The sequence below is a fragment of the Lissotriton vulgaris genome, chromosome 4_1 (genome assembly GCF_964263255.1).
Source record: "Lissotriton vulgaris chromosome 4_1, aLisVul1.2, whole genome shotgun sequence".
NCBI classification, from domain to species: Eukaryota; Metazoa; Chordata; class Amphibia; order Caudata; family Salamandridae; genus Lissotriton; species Lissotriton vulgaris.
The window spans coordinates 1,474,169,513-1,474,196,321 of record NC_141691.1 but is presented as its reverse complement, the minus strand read 5'-3'; the positions used below and the strand labels follow the sequence as shown (position 1 = coordinate 1,474,196,321).

The window sequence follows — 26,809 nt, the reverse complement described above, 5'->3', positions numbered from 1 at the left end:
TATGTAACTGTGAACCCCAGTTAAAGTTAACTCGAGCCTCAGCATCACAAAATGTATGCTGCCACCAGAGACACAAGTCTGACCTCCTGCTGCTGGGAGTCCTTCCAGCGAGGAGGGCTCGGACAAAGGGTTTCCTGTCAGGGGCGGTGCCAGCACCATCCCAGACAGGATTTTGTGTATCCCAGGTAGGCAGGGCTGAGAGGAAGGTGACTGCCAGTGGCACCCCGGTGCTCACTGTGCATATGCCGGCTCAAACCAGTTCCAGGGGCTCCCCAGTCCCTGAGCTGGGAAGAGACCGAACAAAGGAGAGGGGTGTAACCACCCCCCTCTTGGTCCCACCAATGGGCAGGACCTAGTCGCGTGCCAGCCCCTTTTTCTTAGGATAAAGGTAGGAGCGGGCCCCCTTCCCCAATTAGATAATCTTGAATCTTGAACTACTTTCCACGAAAGGAACCCTTGACATTCTCTGAAGACTCTCCCTTGTGGCTAAGCAGTAGCCACCCTGCACCAGCAGGCACCACCTAAGCGGTTGCGGTTTGCTGCACGTCCATCCTCCGGATCAAGACTGACCAGCTCGACGAGACCCGGATTCCCTGACATCTCTGACCTCTACCTGCATCCTCAGCCCAGCTGAGATTCGTGGGTGCGACGAGACCTGAGGGACCGGCTATCTTCAAGACCTGCACGACGCTTAACCAGCACGACCGCCGGGGGATCCTCGAGTGAGTGCACTGGGGTTGAGAAGCCCCAACCCAGAGCAGCTCCAGCACCGAAGTCCAGCCCCCCAGCATCCACGAGATCTGCGTGGGGCCCTTCTGCTTCTTTGCTGCTTGCCACGTTGTCCGGTCACTTGCCCGTTGGCTAGTGGCCCTCCTGACGACGTACCACGACATTTTCACCGCTGGTCTAGGTCCTCTAGACTGGCCCTTGCTCATTGTCCAACAAGAAGTGCCCTGGACCCTCCTGGTCCACTCCAGACGCCATTTTGACTCCACCGTGTGGGCTTGCCTTTGCCAAGGCTTGTTGCTCCAATCCTGGATCCAGCATCGCCGACAGCAGACACCATCGTGGGACAGCTCGCACCTCCAGCCTGGTCGCCGACAAAGCCTCCTGGCCCGTGTGACTGCAGAGTCCAGCGTCACCCACTCACCTGATCGCGGTGACTTCATCCGGTGCCATCCTGGTGCCCACACAATCACTGGCTAGTGATTGAGAACTGAGTCCCCTCTGCTTTCAGGTCGTCTTCATCACCGATCCAGCCTTGGTTCACACCGAACATCTTCACTGGTTGCCTGCCAGCAACATCTTCTTTCAGGCTCCATAGACTACAACGAGTCGATGAATGATTCTAACCTGTTGTTTGTTCATGCTAATATACTTCCTGGTTACTGTGAAAATAATTCCAATGCCTGACAGTGACTGAACACTATATGAAACTGAGAAAACAAATTATGCCTTCATATCTCTCCTCTCAGCTGTTTCTATTCAGAGCAGTCAATTATTATTAGGCTTTCCTTTGTTATTCAATTTACTATTCCTTAATCTCTTTGGGAGAAAAGTTCAGAAATGAAGTCGGGGACACATAGTTCTCCTTCATATCCAGAAGAAGGCACTCTGACCCATTCCGCACCTCATGTACTTGCTAGAACTTTGCATGCCTAGCCTGCACCTGAAGCCTTATTTCAAGCAATGATGAATCTGCAAGAAATATTGGTTTCCAACCAAAGAACGATGAAAGTTATGTTGTTATGTTTATTTATAAATGAAACTATCACCTGCAACATTATCTTGGTGCTAAGCAGGTGTGTGTGCCTAACACTGCCTATGGTAGTCTGTCTAATTAAAAAAAAAACAGGTCTTCAGCTTCTTTCGGAATTCGAGAGAGGAGGAGGGTCTGATGTGGAGTGGGAGGCCGTTCCAAGCTTTAGGAGCAATGTAAGAGAACTCACGACCTCTTGTTCTGGTTCTTTGTTATGCGTGGGATGTGTGCGAGTAGGAGTCCTGTGGAGCAGCAGTGTCTTGGTGGTTGGGGGAAGGAGATGCAACTGTTAAGGTGGGAGGTGGCGCTAAAGTTGTGTAGTACCTTGAATGTGTGCGTGAGGAGTTTGAAATTAGCACTCTTATGTATTGGGAGCCAGAGGAGATTCCTGAGGTTTGGTGTAATGTAAGTTGTGTGGGAGTTTAAGGATGATTCTGGCAGCCGAGTTCTGAATCATTTGTATTCTTCTAGTGAGTTGCTTGGTGATTCTGGCGTAGAGAGTTTTCCCATAGTGCAACTTGCTGGTGACTAGGGTATGAGTGACAGTTTTTCTGATGTTGCTTGGGGGGGCATTTGAATATCTTCTTCAGCGTCTTCAGGGTATGGAAGCAGGATGCAGTGACGGCATTGACTTGTACGATCATGGCCAGTATGCTGTTGATGATTATTCTGAGGTTGCTATAGTGGGTGCTGGGTGTGGGTCGGAGTTCGGCCAGCCACCAGTTGGAGGACCATGGTGAGGTGTATTTTTTGAAGTTCACTTTTTCTGTCTTGTCAGTGTTGAGCTTGAGACAGTCGACTTTCATCAAGTTAGCGACTTCTGTCATGCAGGCCAACTTGTTTCCTGGGTTGGCAGGAGAGAGTATCCTTCAGTGTGTCCGACCTGGGTAACTCACAATTCTGAGCTCTCACAATGCAAAAAAAATCTAATAGTATTCCTTAATTTGTTGTATAATAGCTATATGTTGTATTTTTTCTAGATCTACTCTAGCATCGACACCCTGTTGCACCAGAGTCGACTGACCAAACTGCAGTCTGTCCAAGCATTAACAGAGATAAAGGATTTCATTAGTTTTATCAGCAAGCCAAGTAAGATATTACTGTTTTCATGTAGTGTGCCTCATCTGCTCGCATTTTGGCATTTGCATTATTTATTGTAATCTCTTATGTGTAGTTTCAAAGTTGCATCATTTCTTCTTCAGACATCAGAGTGGACTTTGTTTCTTAGACCAGTTAGTATTTGCTGAGTGGCCCCATGAATTGATGCTCCGGGCTGTGGCGGAAATTATGTCTATACATGCTCATTTGGTGCTGTCAGCTCAACTGAAAGCATTTACTTTTTTGGTGCATGTGACACATCTGCGGTACCTCAAATGCTAATTTTCACAAGTAGCTTTTTTCAAGTATACTTAAGTGCCTTTTCTTTTTGCTGTCCCAAATGTTTTTTGTTTGAGTGGTAAGTGTGAGAAGTTGGCCCGATATGCAACGTTCGCTATTCTAGCGACCGCTATGTATCGTTCCAACGACCCTTATGGTGTTTGGTTGTAAGTCAACCTATAGACCAGCTATCCTAGTAGCGTGGATACGAGCAGTCTAAGGCTAAAGACTCGAGAGGGCGCGTTAAGCCAGCTGTTTACCACACATGTACCCCTTGAACACCCAGTGAAAGGACACCACACAAGTGTTATGAAAATAAACAGTATATTTATTAAGAATCACAACAGCCCTGTACTCTTTATGAGGACAGGGTACTAAGCACAAACCAAATCTCTTTAGCAAATACTTCAAGTGCACAATTAAAACAAGTGTCCGAGGACACGGAAAGGTTAAGGTCTCGGGTGGACCCGATAAGGCAAGTCGGAAGCGAGGGACTCGGGACCCTAGAGTAAAGAGGCTATGCAGGCACCGAAATTCCGAGTTACCTAGCCACGAGGGCTGCGGCTGCACAAGTCTTACAGGCGTCGGGGTCTTCGCTGACGAGCCAGGAGCCGGAAGAAAAGGAGTTGCTGGCCGGCGACCAGTGATGAATAGTTCGTAGAGATCCAAGCCTGGATCGGGGATTGATGATACCTGAAAGCAGAGGGGACCAAGTTCGTACTACTAGCCAGTAGTCAAAGGGTACCAGGAAGGCACCGGTTGGCCGTCACCTCGACCAGGTGAGTGGGCGACGCTAGGCTCGGCAGTCTCACGGACCAGGAGGCGTTGTCGGCGACCACGGTGGAGGTGCGAGCTGTCCCACGAAGGATGATGCTGTCGGCGTCGCTGGGCCCGGGATGGGGCAACAAGCCTTGGCAAATCTCAGGGCCACGTGGTGGGCCTAAGATGGCGTCTTGGGTGGACCAGGAGGGTCCGGGGTGCTTCTCGAAAAGATGGAAGCAAGGGCCGGTCTGGAGCAACCAGACCAGCAGTGTTGATTTCCGGATGTCGTCACAGAAGGGCACAAGCCAGCGGCTATTGACCAGACAACGTGCTGAGCAGCGAGCAGAAGGGCCCCACGCAGATCGTGGAGATGCTGGGAGACTGCACTTCGATGCTGGAGCGGCTCAGGGTCGGGGCTTCTCGGACCCCAGAGCACTCACCAGAGAGTTACCTCGATGGTCGTGCTGGTTAAGAAAGCGTGCAGGTTTTGATGATGGCCGGTCCCTTGAGGTCTCGTCGCACCCACAGAGCACAGCTAAGCTGATGACGTGGGTAGAGGTCAGAGGTGCCAGGGAAGCCGGTTCTCGTCGAGCTGGGCCGTCGGATTCCTTGAGGAAGGACTTACAGCAAACCGCAGAGTTCTTAGATGGTGCCCGCTGATGCAGGGTGACTACTCCTTAGTCACAAGGGAGAAATCTTGAGAAGAGTCTTGAATGTTCTTTCGTAGAAAGTAGTTCTTGAATCAAAGATGATCTAATTTGGAAGGGTCCCCGCTCCGGCCTTTATTCTAAAGAAAGGGGTGGGTACATGACTAGGTCCTGCCCTAAGGGTGGGACCAGGAAGGGGGGTAGTTACACCCCTCTCCCCTGCCGGACTTTCCCCAGGCCAGGGCTGTCGCCCCTGGAACTGGTTCTAACCGGCAGATGCGTAGTGAGCACCGGGGTGCCACTCCGCAGTCACCTTCTCGCAAAAGCCCTACCTACCCAGAATACACAAACCCTGTCTGGGACGGTGCGAACACCGCCCTCGACAGGAAACCCTTTGTCCAAGCTCTCCTCGCTGGAAGGACTCCCAGCAGCAGGAGGTCAGACTCGTGTCTGTGGTGGCAGCATCCATTTTGTGGAGCTGAGGCTTTAGTTAACTTTAACCGGGGTTCACAGTTACGTACATGTCGTGTCCCTCTAGAAGGGCGGAATGCTAACCTCGTCGCCAGAGTTGGGGAGAGGGCAGTATCCCGATTCGTATGACACCTTACTCGACATGTCTTGATAACGCGACACCGAAGTTACCGATATGGTACGCGTTATCATGGAACAGCCATTGGGTCTTGATTCCGCAAGCTGCAACCGGGCTCGGCTCGGGCCAGAGCTTAGTTCACACGAGCCCATGCACTCTGCCTTCAGGATTGTCAAGGCCTGCCATAGGAGTGACTGATAGGAACTCGAGTGTCCATTGTATGGTTAGATATAGTGCTACTATATCTAAAGCAAAGTGTGTGTACACGACTTCGCCCCAGCTGTCACGCAGCCAGTTGTGTCAAATTTAGGAGGCCAGCCAGGGGTGGCATAATACATGCTGCAGCCCCTGGCGGCCCTGGGTACACCTATGCCCTGAGTTACAGAGTCTGATAAGGTGGCCCAGTACCAATTGGAAATGCACCTAAGGTACATGGAATCCATTTTACAGAGAGAGCAGTAGGCCTGGGGTCCTGATTGGCAGGGCCCCAGGTCGACTATGTCAACAACCAGCTAAAACACAGGGCAAAAAAGTTGGGGGGCAACCATAGTCAGGAGGTACCTTCCTACAGTAAGGAATGGAGTCAAATTTGGTCACTCATTGGACTACATTTGTGTTGCATGTGAGGTCTTTGCCAGAGAGAACGGTGCACCTTTCCGTTCTCAAAGTGGCAATTCCATTAATGTGGAATCCATGGACAATTTGTAAATATCACTCCTGAGAAAGTAGGGTAGTCCTCTTTTTCTGGAATGAAGAACATGGATCTCTCATATTAGAAGTGACTCATTTTATGAAGTCATTATTTGACTGCCCCTGAAGGGTAAGCAAGATTCCTACTAGAATCCTTCCAATTGCGAGACCACTGTAAGTACCTAGAACCACAACCTTCACAGGTTGTTAAAAGCACTATGATCATTTGAAGTTATACTTATCATAGAAATAGTGTTGTACTCCCCTTCTATAGTCGGTAACATGTGGTGAGGTGCTCTCATCACTCTCATCTTGCTACTTGTACTCTGTCTGGCCTTCTGTTTGACCAGCACATGTCAAATCTGGAATTTAACCTGCTAATATGGTGTGAGTCAACCGTGATGAAAGAAGGTGTTCAAGAGTTTTGCTTCTGTATGCTCCTTACAACTGCCCTATCTGAAAAGTTGCATTTACAGTTGCATAATTGAGCCTCTTTTAACAGTAAACTCATGTCAAGAGTGGTTCCTTGATGTAGATTTTGCTGTCACGAATCCATGGAGAACTGGAGGTAGCCCCACAGAACATATTAGTTGACTCAGCTGCACACATCTAGCCAGTCCATACTCTCTTTAGTATTTTTAAGACTAACACTGATAGGGTGATTGCTGAAATATGTATCATTATTTCTGTTGGGTGCATCTACCAGCAGTTTCCTCACCTGTTGTGCAAACCCAGATGCCAGGCTGGCTCCAGAAACTTCAGGACTCTCAAATCATGTAGGGGTCGCTGGCTCTGTATCGGAGCCAGTAGTGACATGCGGCGACATCACCAAGGTCATATAGCTCACATCCCAGCATAAAAACTCCAGTTCAATTTTTGCGGTTTGATACTTCTAACCTCAAGTTCCTCACCGTGTGAATACCCCCATGCGCCAGATTGGATGTGGAGAAATTTCTTCATGATTTCCTTCACATGTCAGAAGGTGGCATCATGTGTCTTTTTGTCAGATCCTTCCCACTCCGAATGTGACGTCGGGCCCCTACATTGCTGTTGTGTGCTGATGTCAGTCACGTTCTTTACATGCCTTCCAATGCAGATCAGAATCATCCTTCAACATCTGCAAAGCCTGACAGACTTTATTTTAAAAAATTTTACCTATGTGCAAGGGTCAGCACTCCCCACACCTCTCCCCCCAAAAACGACAGGGTTCAAACTTTGTATTAATTACCACGAACAAATGTCAGTGACTGACCCTCAATAGGTCTGTCTCTGGCGCTTGGGCTTCTTACACGACTCGGCGTTGAGAGTCAAATGCTCTCGGAAGAATCAAAAAGCCATTTGAGACACAGAAGCCAAACTCTACATTGCAGAACATTTACTGATGGGCAGGTAAGGCCAGATCCCGTTTGAAGTTGAGAGTGCGGACCTGTTCCTGTTCCCCAAGCCAATCCCACAAGCTCTCTTCTTCTCCTTTGAAGTCATCAAGTATTTGAAGAGGAAGAAGCATAAGAAGATGAAGCATGGCTCCCCCTCATTCCACCTCAATGAGTCGCGCCACATCCATGGTACCTCTCAGCCACTGTCTTGCTCTCCAACCTCAGAACCTCTCCCAGCTTTAGTCCTGAAACAACCCTGGTTTCCAGGTCCGTCAGTGATGCCGCAGCAGATCCAAGCCTTCATTGAAGCTGTGCTGTGGACCTTAGTACCCTACCAGATCCCTCTGTAATGCTTTCAAATCCTCCGGATCTGAGGGGGCCCTTCTATTGGACTACCACCAACAGATTTATCCCAGATGCTGACTGTGCCCCTCAATCCCTTTCCAGTGTCAGCCCCAACTCCGAGGCTGATTCCTACTCCTATGTCCCACACTGACGATGGAATCCAGAGTGCCAACTCTGGCATCGATGCCACTAACTCCGAAGAAGAAGCTGATAGACCTTTTGGACTCAGAAGCAAATCCGATGTGACCTACACCGAAGTCACACCAATCACGACCTATTGCCTATTTAGAGTGGGAAATGCTGCCACTTCATTATAAACTTCTTTTCCCCAAGGAGGATGATACCTCAGGGTTTATGATGATGAGAACCTCTTTTTAGACCTCCAGGATGTGACGGGATCCAGCGCCTTCCAGACACTAGCTATAAGGAAACGAGCCAATTAGTTGTGTGGCCTGTGTGAGAAGTTGGCCTGATATACAGTACTCACTATTCTAGTGATCACTGTGTATCATACCAAACGACCCTTCTTGATGATTGGTTGTAAGTCAACCTTATAGACCAGCTATCCTAGTAGCATGGACAAGAGCAGTCTTTAGGCTAAACTCTAGAGGGCGTGTTAAGCCAGCTGTTATACCATCACATATACCCCTTGAACACCAAGTGAAAGGACACCACACAAGTTGTTATGAAAATAAAAGGATATTTATTTATAACAAGTCTACCCTGATCTCTTTATGAGTCAGGGAGCTAAGCACACAACAAAACTCTTACGAAAATACTTTAAGTCACACAATTTACACAAATGCCCAAGGGGCACGAAAAACCATATACACTAAAAGTGGAATGCGAAATACTAGCAGGTAAGTAACAAGATCCAGAGGCTTCAGGATTGCTAGGACTACACTACTGAACCCTAAGGTTAGGAGCAGGAGGCCTAGGGAGATCGGGTGCAGAGTGTGCACTCTCACGCGGGATGCGGGACAAAGTCTATGGAGGCTAGTATTTGTAAAGTTACTGTTATCGGACGAATCCGACTAGATAGACTGAAAACGAAAAAGGATCTGGACACTTAGATAGTGAACCTACGTTGGAGCACCGAAATGCTCAGGTTACCTAGCCCAGGGGCTGCGGCTGCATAGGGTTCAAAAGACGTCGGGAATCCTCGTTGTAGTCTATGGAGCCTGAAAGAAGAAGTTGCTGGCAGGCGACCAGTGAAGATGTTCGATGTGATCCAAGCCTGGATCGGTGATGGAGACGACCTGAAAGCAGAGGGGACTCAGTTCTCAATCACTAGCCAGTGATTAGGTGGGCACCAGGATGGCACCGGATGAAGTCGCCTCGACCAGGTGAGTGGGCGACGCTGGACTCTGCTGTCCTTCGGACCAGGAGGCGTTGTCGGCGACCGGGCTGGAGGTGCGAGCTGTCCCACGAAGGTGTCTGCTGTCGGCAATGCTGGACACAGGATTGGGGCAACAAACCTTGGCAAAGTCAAGCCCACGCGGTGGAGTCAAGATGGCGTCTGGAGTGGACCAGGAGGGTCCGGGGTGCTGCTCTTTTGGAAGGGAGCAATGGAGCAAGGGCCAGTCTGGAGCAACCAGACCAGCGGTGAAATCGGCGACTTCATCCGGTGCCATCCTGGTGCCCACCTAATCACTGGCTAGTGATTAAGAACTGAGTCCCCTCTGCTTTCAGGTCGTCTCCATCACCGATCCAGGCTTGGACACTTCCGGTCTAACCAGGAAGATACAACTAACAAAACTAGACACTAGGATAGTCAATCCCTACAGGAGCACCGAAGTACTCGCGTTACCTCACCCACGGGCTGCGGGTGCATAGGTGTAAAAGTGTGTTAGAAATGGGATCTCTGGCTGGCCAAGGCTTGCGCCAAAGTCAGTCAGAGACCACCACTCTAAGTCAGGGCAAGGGAGTTACACGCCTGCTCACCCCCTTGGTAACGTGACAGGAGCAGTAAGGCTAAACTCGGAGGCTATGTAAGTTAAGCGTTTGCGCGCGCACCCAGCAACAACACCCAAGGCCCACCACAAAGGAAACTCCACACAAGGTTATGTATAAAAATAGCCTTTGTATTGTAGCAAACATATTAGATAAAAACACACACTTTACAATGTGCCAGAGGCACGGGCAGAATTTACAGGTGAATATATACATGGGACAGGGCCACCTGGACCACTGTCAGGAATAAGCACTTTTAGAACTGGCTTTTGGTAGAATTAGCACTTTGTAGAAGTAACACTTTTAGAACATATAATAACTGGCGGCAGATACGGACCGTACCTTCCCTTCTGGTTGTGCGGGATAATGAGAGCGATCTCCTCAGTAGGCCTGAGCGGGCGGCCGGCGTGCTACAAGCGTTTGGCTGGGGCGACCTAGGTGTGGGGCTCAGAGGAGGAGGGGGGCAGGGTGCGGGCGGCCCAGCGAAGCGGACACGGCTCAGAGGAGAGCGGCGCGGCTTGAGGCATGAGGGTGGCCCAGGCACAAGCTGCCGAGGTGCAGGATGTGGGCGGCCAAGGCGGAGCAGAGCACGGCTTCACAAGGAGCAGTCCTAGGCGGGAGCGGCTAGGCACGAGCTGCCGGGGAGTGAGCGAGGCACACTTCAGGCGAGGCCCCAGCGGCCCAAGGAGATCAGACAAGTCCCTGTGACTCTGGTCTGGGAGCAAGCTCAGTATCAAGCCCTTGGAGATAGTTTTAAGCACTAAATAGCAAATGTAGCACACAACCAGTAACCCCTAGTAAAAGGTAAGTACCACCTACACAACCCTAACCACCATAGGAAAATATTACGCAGGGAACCATGAACTCACTAGTATAACTATACTAGGAAACACAACCACCTAAGCATAAAACTACATTTAGGGGTATAGGCATGAAAACGTTACATATGATGCATCACAACACATTCAGAGGTGTAGAGAAAAACACATGATGCAGAAACATACATTCAGCGGTGTAGGGAAAAGCACATGATGCATAACAACACATTCAGAGGTGCAGGAAAACACATGATGCATAAAAACGCATTCAGCGGTGTCAGAACACATGGTGCGCCAAACATACTACACACATACTACACACAGTACATTTCCTAACATCCAAAAAGCAACAGCACAGGAATCATAATAGCACATAAATCATATTTAGCGCAGAAATCACATTAGGGCCTTGCGCCCTATCCACATACCAACCCCCCAGGCCAACTGACCACCTAATAGTAGGATTCAAAAGCCCTGTTCAGAATGTCATGGCGCGCTGCCATTGCAACACCAGTCAGGGGTGCGCCACAGGCGCAATCCTAAACGTTGCAGCTGCCCACTACTTGCTGGGCAGCTGATGACATTCACAGGGGCCTAAACGCTGCAGCTGGCACTAAGTGCTGCGCAGCTGTGAAAGGCCAAGGTAGGGGCGAAGGGAATGCAACTCACTCCTGGATTCACGCAGAACAGGTCCCCCTAAAAGAAATAAATGCCTAAACGGTGCAGCTGCCCACTACTTGCTGGGCAGCTGGGAATCATTCAAATGGGGCATGGGCTCTCTGTAGCCCTGAAACAACATGCGCCACACTTGGGAGCCTTCTAGTTCTGGAAATAATGGTGTGAGTGGGAGCACTCTGGCTCTGTAGAAATAACTGCCCCCATCGTCGGAGCCACGGGGCTCAGCACGGGCTCCTCTGGCCCTTGAAATCAATAATGTGCCTTGGAAAAAAGCCACACATAGGCTCTTGAAAGGGAAATATGCCTCCAGCACGGTGGGGCCCACGGGGGCTCCTAGGAAGCCGAACATGCCCCCTGACGTTGCAGCTGACCCCTTCCAAAGTGGGGCAGCTGAAGAAAAATGCCCACCATGGGCGGTATGGGCCCACGGGGCCCAACAAACACATGAGGAACCGTTGGAGCGGCCCGCTGCCAGACGGGGCTGCTCTAAGTCTGCTCCTCCCCAACCGGACTCCCTTGCAAAACTCACCGGCTGAGGCGGAGGCAACACTCTGCTTCTGGGGGCTTTGGAGCAGCGCCTTCCATGCGGGGCTCTCTCTCATGAGAGCCCCGCTTCGCGTCGTGTCAGCCTTCCAGTACCTGCGGGCAGAAGGTGGGGCTCTCCCCTGCACATGGGAGCCCCGCTGAGTACCGCAACACTTTCCTGCTTCACCCGGGCCCGCTCCTGGTACCCGGGGCTCTCTCCTCTCCGGCCGCCACCGCGGGGCTCTCCCATCTGCTTGGGAGCCCTGCGACGTCATACAGTGGCGTCACTTCCTTTTCCGTCTGGCGGCCCCGCCCACAACCAGGCGGGCCGCGGACGGTGATTTCGTCCAGGACAAAGGAGAGGTAGGCTCCCTCTGAATTTGACAATAAAGCAGGGTGGGCTCCTGCTAGTAAAAATATAACGCTAGCGGCCATGTGGGGTGGGCACCCACAGTAAATATATAAATAAGCGGGGTGGACACCCGCAAGGACGGCATCACGGGGGAATCCTCCAAGGTGGGGGTTCCCTCCCAAAGGAAAAGATGCGCAGCGCTCCCAGAGCGCAGTAGTGCTGAAGGTCAGGCCTGTTTCAAAATAAAGCACAGCGCTGTGGAGGCCACCAAAAATAATGCGCTCTCAGCTGTAACAGGTCCTGGGGGGCTGGAAAGAAAGGCAAAAGGGTCCCAGGACTAAGGCAGAGTCCCCCAATCATCCTGGGCAAGGCAGAGGGGTCCCATAGAGTCCTCCAGCAATCCAGGGGCTCGGCAGGGCCCAGGGAGGCAAGCCTTCCCCCGGGCCCCAGCAGCAGCATGCCCCTGGTAGATTCTTAGTCAGGAAACTAGAATATTGAACATGAGGTCATAGCCTCATTTTATACAGACAATTCCTTTGTCTAAAGGTGCAGGCAAGGGGCAAACCAGATACAACTGGTTCCTGAGCACTTTGTTTTTGCTCAGCCCCTCTGCCTATTCACAGGATGGGTCAGGGACATCAGACACACCACAGGTGGAGCCAGCATTGTGAGGGGAAAGCCCAACCCTATTCAGGTCCCAGGTGCACTCCTCCCCAGCCATCACAAATGCAGACCTCCCATTCACCACTGGGGCATACCCATCCTGACTCCTGGAGCCTGGCACACCAGCCAGCTCCAGCCAATCACAAGCCAGACACAACTTACACAAATATGCCAACTTCTAGAAGTGGCACTTCCACACTAGACACAATCACGCCGCACACATAATTGCGCAGCATTTAATCACACGAGTCCGCACATACCAAACTCACATCTGCACTCCCCACGCATCAGGAACTACCAGGGACACACACATTCCCCATGCATTCCTATGGGAGGGCAGGCCAATGTCACACACGCACTCAGAGAGCGCACGCACTTTACACTGCGCCACAGTGCCAAAGTGCGCAAAGACAATAAATCATTATAATTATGTAACACTAAAAGGCAAAAAGTTCAGGGGTGAACCTGCCAGAAGGGCAAAGTTCAACACATTGTGTCGGGTTTTCTCGTTAATTCCTATGGAGCCTTGGAAGAAGATGCTGCAGGCGACCAGGAGGAGGGTGTCCGGGTGGATCCAAGGGTGGATCGGAGTTGAGGAAGACCTGAAAGCAGAGGGGACAGAGTTTAGGTCATTAGCCAGTGACCGGGGGGAACCAGACGTCGTGGAGGAGCAATCGGGTGCTGTCGTGAAGCTTTTCTTTGCAGCCACGTGGACCAGGAGGCGTCGAGGATGACCAGGTGCTGGAGAGGAGCTGTCCCACAAAGGTTCTCGCAGATGGAGGGGTTGACTTCAAGATCGGAGCCAACAAGCCTAAACAAAGGCAACCCACGCAGGATACACAAAAGGCTTCTGGTGCAGACCAGGAGGGTCTGAGGTACTTCACCTTTTCAGGGAAGCAAGGGCCAGTCTGGAGCAACCATACCAGCGATGGATTTTCAAAAGGATTGTCACCAGAGGGCTACTAGCCAACTGGCCAGCCACCGGACAACGCGTCGAGCAGAACACAAGCAGAAGGGCCCACGCAGATCTTGTGGAGTGTGGAGGGCTGGTCTTAGGTGGAGCTCGGTGTCGGGGTGTCTCAGTCCCCAGTGCACAGCTTCGAGGATGCCTCAGGAGCTGCACTGTTAGCAAGTTGCAGGTTTTCCAAGATGTCCGGTCCCACGGTAATCCGCTGTGCTGGAGTCGTGCAGCGGGGTCAAGGAGGTCTGGGAGCCTGGATCTTGTCGGGCTCTGTGCTCGGGTTCCAGCGGGAGCGGGGACAAAGCAAGACATTGAGTTGCTGGATGGTGCCTGGTTGCCCAGGGTGGTCACTCCTTGGCCACAAGAGAGATTTCTTCAGACTTCAGCTCAGGTGAATGTCGAAGGGTCCAGAGTTTCGTTTCAAGTCGGTTCCAGGATTAATCTTAAGTCTCCTGGGTCAGCTCCCACCTTTATACAACTAAAGGGTGCTGGTTTACTCACTAGGTCCCTCCTATGGGTGGGACCAGGAAGGGGGGTGGTTACACCCCCTTTCCTTTGTCCAGTTCCGCGCCAGAGCTGGGGCTGGAGTGCCCCAGCAACCGGTTTGAATTGGGGAATGCATGGAGCACCTAGTGTGCTCCAGGCAGTGTCTGTTTCTATTCAGCCCTCCCTGTCCAATACACAAACTCCTGTCTGGGGTGGTGCTCGCACCTCTCCAGGCAGGAAACCTATTGTCCAAACCCCCATGACTGGAAGGACTCCCAGCAGCAGGAGGTCAGACTTGTGTCAGGGCAGCAGCGTCCATTTTGTGAAGCTTGGGCTCTGGTTAATTTAAACCGGGATAGTAGGAACTAACTTGTCTTCTCCCTCTAGAAGGGTGGAATGCTACCCCCGTCGCCAGAATTGTCGAGGGGGTAGTATTCCAAAGTGTATGACACCTTACACAACATGTTTTGATAAAGCCAAACTAAAGTTAGCATTAACCGCGAGGATTATAATGCACTTAAGAGTATATGGTAAGGCGTTATCATAGAACAGCTATAAAGACATGGTTCAGAAAGCTGCAGACAGGCTCAGCTCATGCTAGAGCACCATCTCACAAGTAACCTAGCACTCTGCCTTCAAGATTGTTATGCCTGCCATAGGAGTGACTTATAGGTTACTATGTGTCTTTATGTTGTAGGTATAGAAATACTACACCTAAGCAAGGGGTGATTACACAACCTTGCCCCAGCTGAGTGATCAGCCAGTTGTGTCTATTTGAGTGGCCAGCCAGGGGTGGCATAATACATGCTTCAGCCCCTGGTAGGCCTTGGTTGCACCTATGCCCTGAGTACCTAGGGTACACTTCGTACAGGGGCTGACAAGATGAACCAATTCCTAATTGTGGTTGTACCTAGGGTACATGTTAAATTTAGAGAGAGTGCATGTGTGCTGTGGGTCTGATTAGCAGGCCCACAGCCACATCTAAGTCGAAAACCAGTAAAGCAAAAGCAAAAAGTGGGGGTGACCATAGTAAGCAGACCCTACTCTCCTACATCAGCATTCTCAGAAAGCTCAAACCATATCTCCCTGCTCATGACGTGAAAGGTTGCAGTGCAAGCATTAGTAATCTCAAAGCTGGACTATGGTAGCACAACATTCTGCGGCTTGCCCAGAGTGAAGACCGCTTCTCTGAGGGTTGCCCTAAACCCTGCTGCTAGGCTCATAACGGGGGCAAGAAAATGTAACCATATTTCGCCGGACATGCTGGCCCTGAATGGGCTTCCATATGAAGCCCATATACAGTTATAAATTGCTTGCATTTGCACACAAAGCCATCCACTTCAAGACACCGCTATACCTCGCTCAGATACTCGGGCGCTCATGTGGTTCGAGAGCTTCCAGAAGCGCCAGCACCCTTCTGCTCAAACCACAAAAATTCAAGAAAAAAAAGACTTACAATCGAGCCTTCTCAGGTATGGATCCTAGGATCTGCAACTCTCTTCCCCCATAAGTCGGGGTGAACCCTTCCACGGTCCTCTTAAAAAAAGAAGTTAAAGGCCTCCTGATGAAGAAATGTTTGCCTCACTCTGGCTTCTCCATTTGTTTCTGGGGCCATACTCACTGGGATTTTTTTTCGTTTGTGGTTATTCTGTTTTGTTTGCTTGTACCCTTCTTGATGCATAAACTGTAAAGCGCTCTGATTTCCTCAATGGTCATGTTCGTGCTATATAAAACTTTCGAAATAAATAAATGAATAAAATAGTAGAATATGAGACCGCTAATCTCCATTCCTAAAGCACGAAGCTTGGATATCACATTCTCTCCACTGTTCGTCAAGCCAGCAATCCCTGGTGATATATAATATGCAAAAAAATGCTATGAGTGGTACAAATGTCATGGAGTCAAACCCTAAAATGTGGCATAAAGTACCAGGCTTATAGTTAAGATTCCGAAAGGGTTTCAATATTGAGGGAACATAGGATGAAAAATATGGAGAATCACCCTTGAGTAACAAAAGGAAGTGTAGAAAATTCATTCAAATAATACCTTTAGATTGTAATATTGTCGCAGATAGAGAACGTTCCGGCATTCCACTGTCATAAGTTAGATTTTTATGGAATGATTGGGTTTCAAAATAGATTATTTCCCAGCTTTTCTGTAATTATTTCTATAATGCAGGTAATTTATCATCTCATGCATCACTAAGAAGGCTTCTTCATATTTGGACAAGCAGATATCCTGACTCTAAAATGGACCCAATGAACATTTGGGATGACATCATAACAAATCGGTAAGGTCTCGTCTTTAAGATATTTGTATAATTTCTAAACTATAGTCTTAGTTTAGTTGTGTGTTAGTATTATTTTTTTGTCATGTGTCATCAGAGAGTGTGAGTGTCCTTAATATTGTGTTACAGAGCCCAGTGGCAACATAACTTACACAGAATGCGGTTCATAATATTAATGTATTAATATGAATTGCTAAGTAACCGAGAGAGCAACAAAAGTTTTCAGCTAGCAAATTTGAGTTGCAACTTTTTAAACTGACATTATTTGGAACCTGCCCTTACAATTTTTTTGTCAACAATAATTTTTCTTTGTTAGTTATTCAGGCTTTTTTTCAGTTGTAAAATGTGTGCTCTAGTTTCCATGAGACATTTTGCTAGATTGTGATCAAAATGTTCGGTGTTACTAAATTCTATGTGTGGGCCACCTGTCCTTACAGCATATTCAAATTCAGAACGTACATAGTTTTGATTGGTTTGCTTTAGATGTGGTTTGTGCCATTCCTGTTCTAAGTAGATTTCTTTGTACCAACATTTGCATGAATATTTCAGTATTTTTCACCTTATCTGAAAGAAACCGGTTAGTATTAGATTCCTTACCTTGGAATATCCCCAGGCGTCAGACTGGATCCGGAAACTTTTGCGTAGCATTTCCCCTGCGCGTCGGTAGGCGTCGTCTGCGGCTCCGCGTCTGTCGTTGGCGTCGTTTTCGCCGGGATGACGTCGCCGGAGTACTTAGACGCCGCCCTCGCGCACTTACGTCATTTCTTTTTTTTTCGCGCCAGCTAAGCACAGATCCGGAGAAGTAGTACCCTTTTAGTCATTTTTTGACTAAAACTTTGATCTTTTTGATCTGTTTTTCAAGTCGATTGACTCCGACGGTGCCGGTAGGGATGCCAGGGTTCAAACCCTGCTCCAAGTGCAGCCGACTGATGTCGGTTACCGACCCCCATCGCCGGTGTCTTCAGTGTCTAGGCCTCAACCACGACGACCGAACCTGCTCCGACTGCCGGGCCCTGACATCTAAGGCTAGGCGGGAGCGGTCCCGCAAGCGGCTTGAGCTTCCGCAGTTGGCCCAGCGCTGTTCAATGTCCTGGTCCCACAGGAGGTCGAGGGACCGGTCGCGGGGTCGGAGCCCTCGTAGTTCCAAGAGTCGGCTTCGGTCTTCGGGATCAAGATCTTCAGGTAAGAGGCATGAGAGGTCGGAAAGGCGTCCTCGCTCTTCCGACCCACCCCAACGCTCGTGCAATGCGGCCGGGGGTTCGTGTGACACAACCCACACGGCTCCGACGGAGTCGCGGGCGTCGCAACCTGCCCCATACCTTCCGGTCCCTGGGCACGACGCAACGCCAGAGGAGATCGAGCGGTACCTCATGGCCATGAGGTCTCTCCCTCCTCCGCCGGGTTCCGTGGCACCTTCGGGCCCAGCGGTCCCGGCTGGGGGGCCTAGCGGGTCTGGTGCTTCGGATCCGACGCCGTCGGGTGCTTCGGCCCCGGCGACTTCGGTCCTGGCGCCGCAGGCCATCACTGGATCCGGATCCGGGTCGTCGCCAGTTGACCTCACGGCCTCACCGGCGCCGGCCCCTAGGGTGTCGCCCACGGCGACACCGTCCCCGGTCCTGCGCTCGATTCGGTTCCGGTGCCGGAACGGCGCAGCTGGGTGCCGCTCTCGACGTCTTATGGAGACTTTTACTTCCACGAACCGGCCCCATCATTTGAACATGCATACCAGGAGATGGGTGACCAGGGAATTGGGAGGGATCTGAGGACCCTCTGACACGGGACTGTCAGTCTCAGCAGGACTGGACAGGTGAGCTTGGGACTGCCAGTGGGCTGGACACCTCGCCAGACACTGGTTTTGTCTCCTCTCCCACCGTGGCTACGGAGGAGGGGGCTGCCTACAGTGTGGTGCTGACGCGGGTGGCCAAGGCCTTTGGCCTGGAACTCCCTGTCGCGGCCGTGAGGACTAACCGCCTCACTGAGGTCCTTAAACCGCAGTCAAGCTCAGCTGAGCCTCTGCTACCTTTTAATGAGGCCTTGTCAGACGTTCTTTTGGGCACTTGGTCCAAGCCCGCTACGGGTCAGCCCATAGATAGGAACGTGTCCAGACGCCACCGCCCGGCTCCGGGCGACCCGTGCTTCCTGTCCACCCACCCCACCCCCGAGAGCCTGGTCATCCAGGCCTCCACCTCCCAGAACGCATTCCTGACGGCCCCGCCCGATCGGTAATCCAAGAGGTACAAGCAATACGGTAAGAAAGTATTCTCCTCCCCGAGTTTGGGACTGCGGTCAGTCAACACCGAGTGCCTCTTGGGCCGCTAACCCACTCTCTGTGGGACACGGTCACCGACGTGCTGCCACAATGTTCGGCGGAGGTCCAGACTAAACTCACCCAAGCCCTTGCGGAGGGTCGAGATGCAGACCGGTTTTCTAACCGGTGTGGGCTGAATACCACCGACTCACTGGGCAGAGCGATGGCAACGACGGTGGCGATTCGTCGCCACCCCTGGTTGAGGTCCGCCAACTTTTCGGTCGATGTCCAGAACACTCTTATGGACATGCCGTTCGATGGCCGTCACCTTTTCGGCGACAAGGCAGACCATGCGCTTGAGCTCTTTAAGGACTCCAGGGCTACGGCCAAGTCCTTGGGCCTCTCGGCCCCGCGCCAGCAAACGGGTGCCTTTCGCTCCTTTCGTGGCCAAGGAAGGGGCGCTCCCACACGTGCTGCCAGGCACGCACCGCAGACTAACATCCAACGCGGTTGCGGCCGTGGAAACCGCCGTGGCGGCGGTCGGGGACAACGGCGAGGCTAGTCCACACCTTCCCCCGCAGCATCCGCCTCTAAAGCCTCCTAGTCCGTGCTTTCAGTCCCATGTGACTCCAGTGGGAGGCAGGGTTCGCCATCACCACTTCCACTGGCGCACTGTCACTTCGTACAGGTGGGTGTTGCAAATCGTCCGAAGGGGCTACTCCCTCCCCTTCGAGACGACCCCTCCAGCCATGCCACCGCAATACCACCACGTGTCGGGGGACCACTTGCAACTTCTGCAAGAGGAAGTCACGGCCCTCTTGGCCAAGGGGGCCATCGAGCGCGTTCCTGGGCCAGAAGTAGGGTGTGGTTATTACTCCCACTACTTTCTGGTACTCAAGAAGGGCAAAGGGGGCCTACGCCCTATCTTGGACCTACGAACGTCAACGGCTTCCTCCAGAAAGAAGTTCAAGATGCTGACACTGGCTCAGGTCTTAGCTGCCTTGGGCCCAGGAGACTGGATGGTAGCGTTGGACTTGCAGGACGCTTATTTCCACATTCCCGTTCTGCCGGCCCACCGGCGCTACCTGCAGTTCACGGTAGGCCACGAGCACTCTGTTTACCGTGCTCCCCTTCGGCCTTACCAGCGCCCCACGGGTCTTCACAAAGGTGATGGCGGTGGTCGCAGCTCATCTGCGAAGGTTAGGGGTTTCAGTCTTCCCCTACCTCGACGACTGGTTGTTGAAGGCGGGCTCGCCCCAGACAGTCGTCAGCCACCTCTAGACAACGGCAGACCTCCTGCACCAGCTGGGGTTTTTCATCAATGTGCCAAAGTCACACCTGTGCCCCTCTCAGAAGCTCCTCTTCATCTGAGTGGTTCTTGACTCGGCGCAGTTTCGAGTTTATCCTCCCGAACAGCGGGTTCGGGATATTCAGGCTCTGATTCCAATCTTTCAGGTTAATCCTGCGGCTTCTGGGGCTGATGGCCTCCTGTATACTTCTGGTGCATCACGTCCGGTGGCGGATGCAGGCTCTGCAGTGAGACCTGAAGTTTCAGTGGGCCCAGCATCAGGGCAACCTGTCTGACTATGTCCTGATCTCGGAGGGCACTGCGAGACAGCTGCAGTGGTGGCTTACGGACCGCGATTGGGTCAGCGGCAGGTCCCTCTCCTTACCCCCACCGGAGCACGTAGTTGTGAAGGACGCGTCCCTCCTCGGTTGGGGAGGCCACATGGGAGAGGCGGAGATCAGAGGCCTCTGGTCTCCGGCGGAGTCCCGGCTCCATATCAAACTTCTGGAGCTGAGGGTGATTCGTCTATAACTGAAGGCATTCCTCCCCTCTGTCAGGGGGAGCGTAGTGCAGGTGTTCCCGGACAACACCACCGCCATGTGTACTCCAACAAACAGGGCGGGGTGGGGTCGTGGACCTTCCGCAAGGAGGCTCTGTGCCTCTGGCAGTGGCTGGAACATCAGGGCGGGAACCTGGTGGTTCAACACCTGGCAGGTTCTCTGAACGCCAGGGCGGACGAACTCAGCCGGCGGTTCATGATAGATCACTAATGGCGTCTGACCTCGGATGTGGCGCAAGGCCTCTTTCTGCAGTATGGAGAGTCTTGGTTAGATTTATTCGCCACAGAAGAGAACGCACAATGTCATCAGCATTGCGCGTTGGAATTTCCAAGGCGGCACTCGTCGGAGACGCTTTTCGACGCGAGTGGAGTTGCGGTCTGTTGTACGCCTTTCCGCCTATACCACTTCTGCCCAGAGTGCTGAAGAAGATCAAGGGCGACCGGGCCCAAGTTATCCTTGTGGCTCCGGACTGGGCTCGAAGGTACTGGTATCCCGAGCTACTCAGTATGTCTGTCGGTGACCCGGTTCGTCTGCCTCTTCAGGAGGACCTTCTGTTGCAGCAGCAGGGGATGGTCCTCCACCTGAACCTGTCCAGTCTCCACTTACATGCTTGGAGATTGAGCATCGACAGTTGAGGCCATTTGACTTGCCTCCTGAAGTCTGTACTGTGATTCTGGCAGCCAGGTGTCCCTCCACAAAGTCGTTATACGCCTGCAGGTGGAACAGATTTGTGGCATGGTGCATAGCAAAGGCTGTGGATCCTCTCTCTGCCTCTCTTTCTGAGGTTATTCTCTTCCTTCTTTCTCTTGCCCAGCAGGGCTCTGCTCTGGGCACTCTAAAGGGCTATCTTTCTGCCCTTTCAGCCATCTTTGTTCAAGTCCCCGATTGTAAATATGTTTTTGAAGGGCATCACACACATGTTTCCCCCTGTTCCATTCGTGCCCCAGTGGGACTTGAACCTTGTTCTTACCTATCTGTTCTCTTCGCCTTCTTACTCTGAAGACTGCTTTCCTGGTTGCCATCACCTCTGCCAGGAGAGTGAGTGAGCTCCAGGCTCTTTCTTCCAAACCGCCCTTCCTTTCTGTCCATCCGGACAAGGTTGTGTTGCGGACAAGACCCTCTTTTCTGCCCAAGGTTGTCACAGCCTTCCACATCGGGCAGTCCATCACCTTGCCCACGTTCTTTCCGCCTCCCTCAAAGGAGGAAGAGCGGCTCCACCGTCTGGACCCAGAATGTGCGCTCTCGTTTTATCTGGACCGCACACGCCAGTTCTGGGTGGATGACCAACTCTTTGTTGGTTACGTGGGCGCTAAGATGGGACGGGTGGTACACAAGCGGACCATCTCTCGGTGGGTCGTGTTATTTATCAAGGCATGCTACTCCTTGGCTAAGAAGGAACCTCCTGTTGGGCTGAGGGCCCATTCCACTCGGGCCACGGTGGCTACTACTGCCCTGGTTCGGGGAGTCTCCTTGCAGGACATTTGTCAGGCAGCTACGTGGGCCTCGCTGCACACGTTTGCAAGGCACTACGTGTGCACAAGAGGGAAGAAGGGATGTGAAGTGTTGGAATAGTGTAGTGAAGGAGTGAATCACAGAGTAAAAGATATTCAATTTGTTATTTACAGATGCTGGTAATAGAAACCAGTTCGTGCAAGCCATGTCCAACAATGATTTACATGTAATTCTGTAAACTTGAATATGCATTCAATGCAATGTACAAGGGAGAGACAATAGAGCAATGTAGGTACAGGTCTTGATTAGATGAGCAGCGTCGACATTTCGACTCGACTATACAAAACAGGAATTCAAGCCTTAGCTGCGAGTCTTCATCAGGACTGTGTAATGCAACCTATAATGGAAATGGTCTGTTAGATGGAGGGCTAGTATGTGTGGTCAAGGTCAATTAAGGTAGTGCTATACCTACCGACCTGAAATGGACCTCTGATTGTTGTCCTCATACACTTTTCAGAAAGGAGATCTCATACTTGTCGAAATACGTGGTGATGCAACGCAAGCACACCAGATGGAAGATACCCCGGCGACTTAGGGCCATCGGACACTTTTGAATCATAACTGGTGAGCCAGGCTTGGCTCCAGTTTTAGGTCAGTAGATATAGCACTGTAGGAGAGTAGGGTCTGCAATCCTATGGTCACCCCAGATTTTTGCTTTTTGCTTCACTGGTTTACGACTTTCCCTGGCTGTGGGCCTGCTAATCAGACCCACAGCCTAGCTGTTCTCTCTCTAAATTGACACACATGTACTTTAGGTGCATTTACCAATTGGTATTGGGTCACTCTTGTAAGTCCTTGTACAGTGTACCATAGGTACCCAGGGCATAAGTGCACCCAAGGCCTGTAGGAGAGTGGGGTCTGCAATCCTATGGTCACCCCCGATTTTTCGCTTTTTACTTCACTGGTTTACGACTTTCCCTGGCTGTGGGCCTGCTAATCAGACCCACAGCCTAGCTGTCTCTCTCTAAATTGACATCCATGTATCTTAGGTACATATCTAATTGGATACTGGGTCACCTTATCAGTCCCTGTACAGTGTACCTTAGGTACCCAGGGCATAGGTGCACTCCGGGCCTACCAGGAGCTGCAGCATGTATTATGCCACCCCTGGCTGGCCATCCAAATCTGACACAACTGGCTGATCAATCAGCTGGGGCACGGTGGTGTAATCACCCTTTGCTTTAGATATAGTATACCTATATCTAACCCTAAAATGGACACATATCCTCCTATAAGTCACTCCTATGGCAGGCCTTAACAATCCTGAAGGCAGAGTGCTTGGAATTATGTGAGATAGTGCTCTAGCATGAACTGAGCCTGTCTGCAGCTTTCGGAACCAAGTCCTTTAGCTGTTTCCATGATAACGCTATACCATAAACTCTTAAGTGCATTATAATCCTCGCGGTTATTGCTAACTTTGGTATAGCATTATCAAAACGTGTCGAGTAAGGTGTCATACGAATTGGAATACTACCCCCTCGCCAGTTCTGGCGACGGGGGTAGCATTCCACCCTTTTAGAGGGACACGACATGTATGTAACTGTGAACCCCGGTTAAAGTTAACCCGTGCTTCAGCATCACAAAATGGATGCTGCCACCACAGACACAAGTCTGACCTCCTGCTGCTGGAAGTCCTTCCAGCGAGGGAGGCCTGGACAAAGGGTTTCGTGCCTTGGGAGGTGCTAGCACTACCCCAGACAGGATTTTGTGTATTAGGTAGGACAGGGCTGAAAGGAATGAGACATGCCTGGGGCACACAAGGTGCCCTGTGCATACACTGGTTCAAACCAGTTGCTGGGGCACTCCAGCCCCAGCTCTGGCACGACACCGGACAAAGGATAGGGGGTGTAACCACCCACCTTCCTGGTCCCACCCATAGGAGGGACCTAGTGATAGTACAGCCCCCTTTAGCAGGATAAAGGTAGGAGCTGGTCCCATACCAAATTAGATTAATCCTGACTTGACACCTACAAGAAGAAACTCTGGACTTCGACGTTCTGCTCCACAGAAGACTGAAGAAATCTCCCTTGTGGCCAAGGAGTGACCACCCTGCACAAGCAGGCACCATCAAGCGTTCTAGCGGTTCACTTTGTCGTCCTTCTTCCGGGAACCAGACTTCAGAGCCCGACGAGATCCGGACTTCCAGACCTCTCCGACCTCTACCTACAGCTGAGATCCGTGGGTGCGACGAGACACGTGGGACCGGCCATCTTGGAGAAACTGCACTTCGCTTCCAGTACGACTTCAGAGGCATCCTCGAGAAAGTGCTTTGGTGATTGAGAAGCCCCAGCCCCGAGCAGCTCCTGCACAGAATATCAGCCCTCCAACATCCACGAGATCTGCATGGAGCCTGTTTGCTTGATTGCTGCTCGGCGCGTTGTCTGGTCACTTACCGGCTGGCTAGTGGCCTCCTAGACGACGATCCACGAAATCTACACCGCTGGTCTGGTTGCTCCAGACTGGCCCTTGCTTCCCTGCAAAGGAGAAGTACCCCGGACCCTCCTGGTCCGCACCAGATGCCTTTTCCACTCACCGCATGAGTTGCCTTTGCCAAGGCCTGTTGATGCTGAATCCGGAACAGACACCGCCGACAGCGAGAGCCTGCGTGGGACAGCTCGTGCCTCCATCCTGGTCATCGAAGACACCTCCTGGTCGACGTGGCTGCAGAGTCAAGAATCCACTCTTCACCTGATCGCAGCATCTGGTTCCTTCCTGGTCCCACTCCGGTCACTGGCTAGTGACTTTGAACACTGTCCCCTCTGCTTTCAGGTCTCCATCTTCCTCGATACACCCTTGGAGCGCACCGGACATCTTCCTCCTGGTCGCCTGCAGCATCTTTCTTCAAGGCTCCATAGACTTCAACGCGGAAATCCGACACACTTTCACACCTATGCACCCGCAGCCCGTGGGTGAGGTAACAAGAGCATTTCGGTGCTCAAGGGTAGATTGACTCTCCTAGTGTCCAGGTATCCTGTTGTTTTAGTCATAACTAGTAGGAACTGTCTTTTACTTACCTTTTCGTAATTTGTTCTGCCCATTGACTTTGTTCCGCATCTTGCGTGTGAGTTCACACTCTGCACACGCGTCATGTGGGCCTCCTGCTACTTACCTAAGGTTAGGGTAGTGTAGTCCCAGCGATCCTACAGCCTCTGGGCATCTTCATTTCCTCTTTCGATTTCCTTATACCATTTACTTAGTATATGGTTTGCCGTGCCCCTAGGGCACCATTGTAATTTGTGCAACTTATCGTATTTTTCTTAAGAGTCTTGTCATGTGCTTAGCCCTCTGACCTCATAAAGAGTTCAGAGGTGTTTGTTGTTATTAAATATATGTTTATTTTTATAACAACCTGTGTGGTGTCTTTTCATCTGGTTTTCAAGGGGTTATATGTGGTAAAACAGCTGGCTTCACATGCCAAAAGAGTTTAGCCTAAGACTGCTTTGTCCATGCTACCATTAGGATAGCTGGTCTATAAGGTTGACTTACAACCAATCACCATAAGGGTTGTTTGGAATGATACAAGGTGATCACTAGAACTAGTGAGCATCATATATCAGGCCGACTTCTCAAAAGCACTACCTTAATTGACCTTGACCACACATACTAGCCCTCTATCTAACAGACTGTAGGAAGGTACCTCCTGACTATGGTTGCCCCCAACTTTTTGCCCTGTGTTTTAGCTGGTTTTTGACATAGTCGACCTGGGGCCCTGCCAATCAGGACCCCAGGCCTACTGCTCTCACTTTAAAATGGATTCCATGTACCCTAGGTACATTTCCAATTGGTACTGGGCCACCTTATCAGACCCTGTAACTCAGGGCATAGGTGTACCCAGGGCTGCCAGGGGCTGCAGCATGCATTATGCCACCCCTGGCTGGCCTCCTAAATTTGACACAACTGGCTGCATGACAGCTGGGGCAAAGTCGTGTATTCACCCTTTGCTGTAGATATAGTATACCTATATCTAACCCTAAAAATGGACACACAGATTCCTATCAGTCACTCCTATGGCAGGCCTTGACAATCCTGAAGGCAGAGTGCTTGGAATCGTGTGAGATGGTGCTCTGGCATGAGCTGAGCCTGTCTGCAGCTTGCGGAACCAAGTCCCAATAGCTGTCCCATGATATCGCATACCATATACTCTTAAGTGCATTATAATCCTCGCGGTTAAATGCTAACTTTGGCATTGCTTTATCAAAACATGTCGAGTAAGGTGTCATACGAATTGGAATACTAACCCCTCGCCAATTCTGGCGACGGGGTTAGCATTCCACCCTTCTAGAGGGACACGACATGTATGTAACTGTGAACCCCGGTTAAAGTTAACTGAAGCCTCAGCTCCACAAAATGGATGCTGCCACCACAGACACGAGTCTGACCTCCTGCTGCTGGGAGTCCTTCCAGCGAGGGAGGCCTGGACAAAGGGTTTCCTGTCCGGGGCGGTGCTAGCATCATCCCAGACATGGTTTTGTGTATCCTGGGTAGGCAGGGCTTTACAGGAAGGTGACTGCTGAGTGGCACCCCGGTGCTCACTACGCATAGGCCGGTCTGAACCAGTTCCAGGGGCACACCAGCCCCTGGCCTGGGGAAGTCCGGCATGGCAGAGGGGTGTAACCACCCCCCTCCTAGTCCCACCCATAGGCAGGACCTAGTCACCGGGTCAGCCCCCTTTTTTAGTATAAAGATGGGAGCGGGCCCCCTGTTAAGATTAGATCATCTTTGGAATCAAGACACGACTTTCTGCGAAATGACTTCACGATTTCTTCATCAAGATTCTCCCTTGTGGCTAAAGAGTAGTCACCCTGCATCCGCAGGCACCATCCTAAAGAACACTGCGGTCTGCTGCAAGTCCTTCATCACGAATCCGACGACCCAGCTCGACGAGACCCGGCTTCCCTGGCACCTCTGACCTGTACTCACCTCTACAGCCCAG

General features: G+C 51.4%; 1 protein-coding gene across 1 annotated transcript in view; it reads left to right on the top strand.

Annotated features, from left to right (window-relative positions):
* Positions 1–26,809, top strand: part of PRKDC (protein kinase, DNA-activated, catalytic subunit) — a 2,818,033-nt gene that overhangs the window by 2,054,136 nt on the left and 737,088 nt on the right. Inside the window, exons 67-68 of the mRNA XM_086965729.1 lie at positions 2,740–2,848; positions 16,160–16,271. Of these exons, the coding sequence (XP_086821855.1) occupies positions 2,740–2,848; positions 16,160–16,271 (221 nt within the window). The remainder of the gene's footprint in view (positions 1–2,739; positions 2,849–16,159; positions 16,272–26,809) is intronic.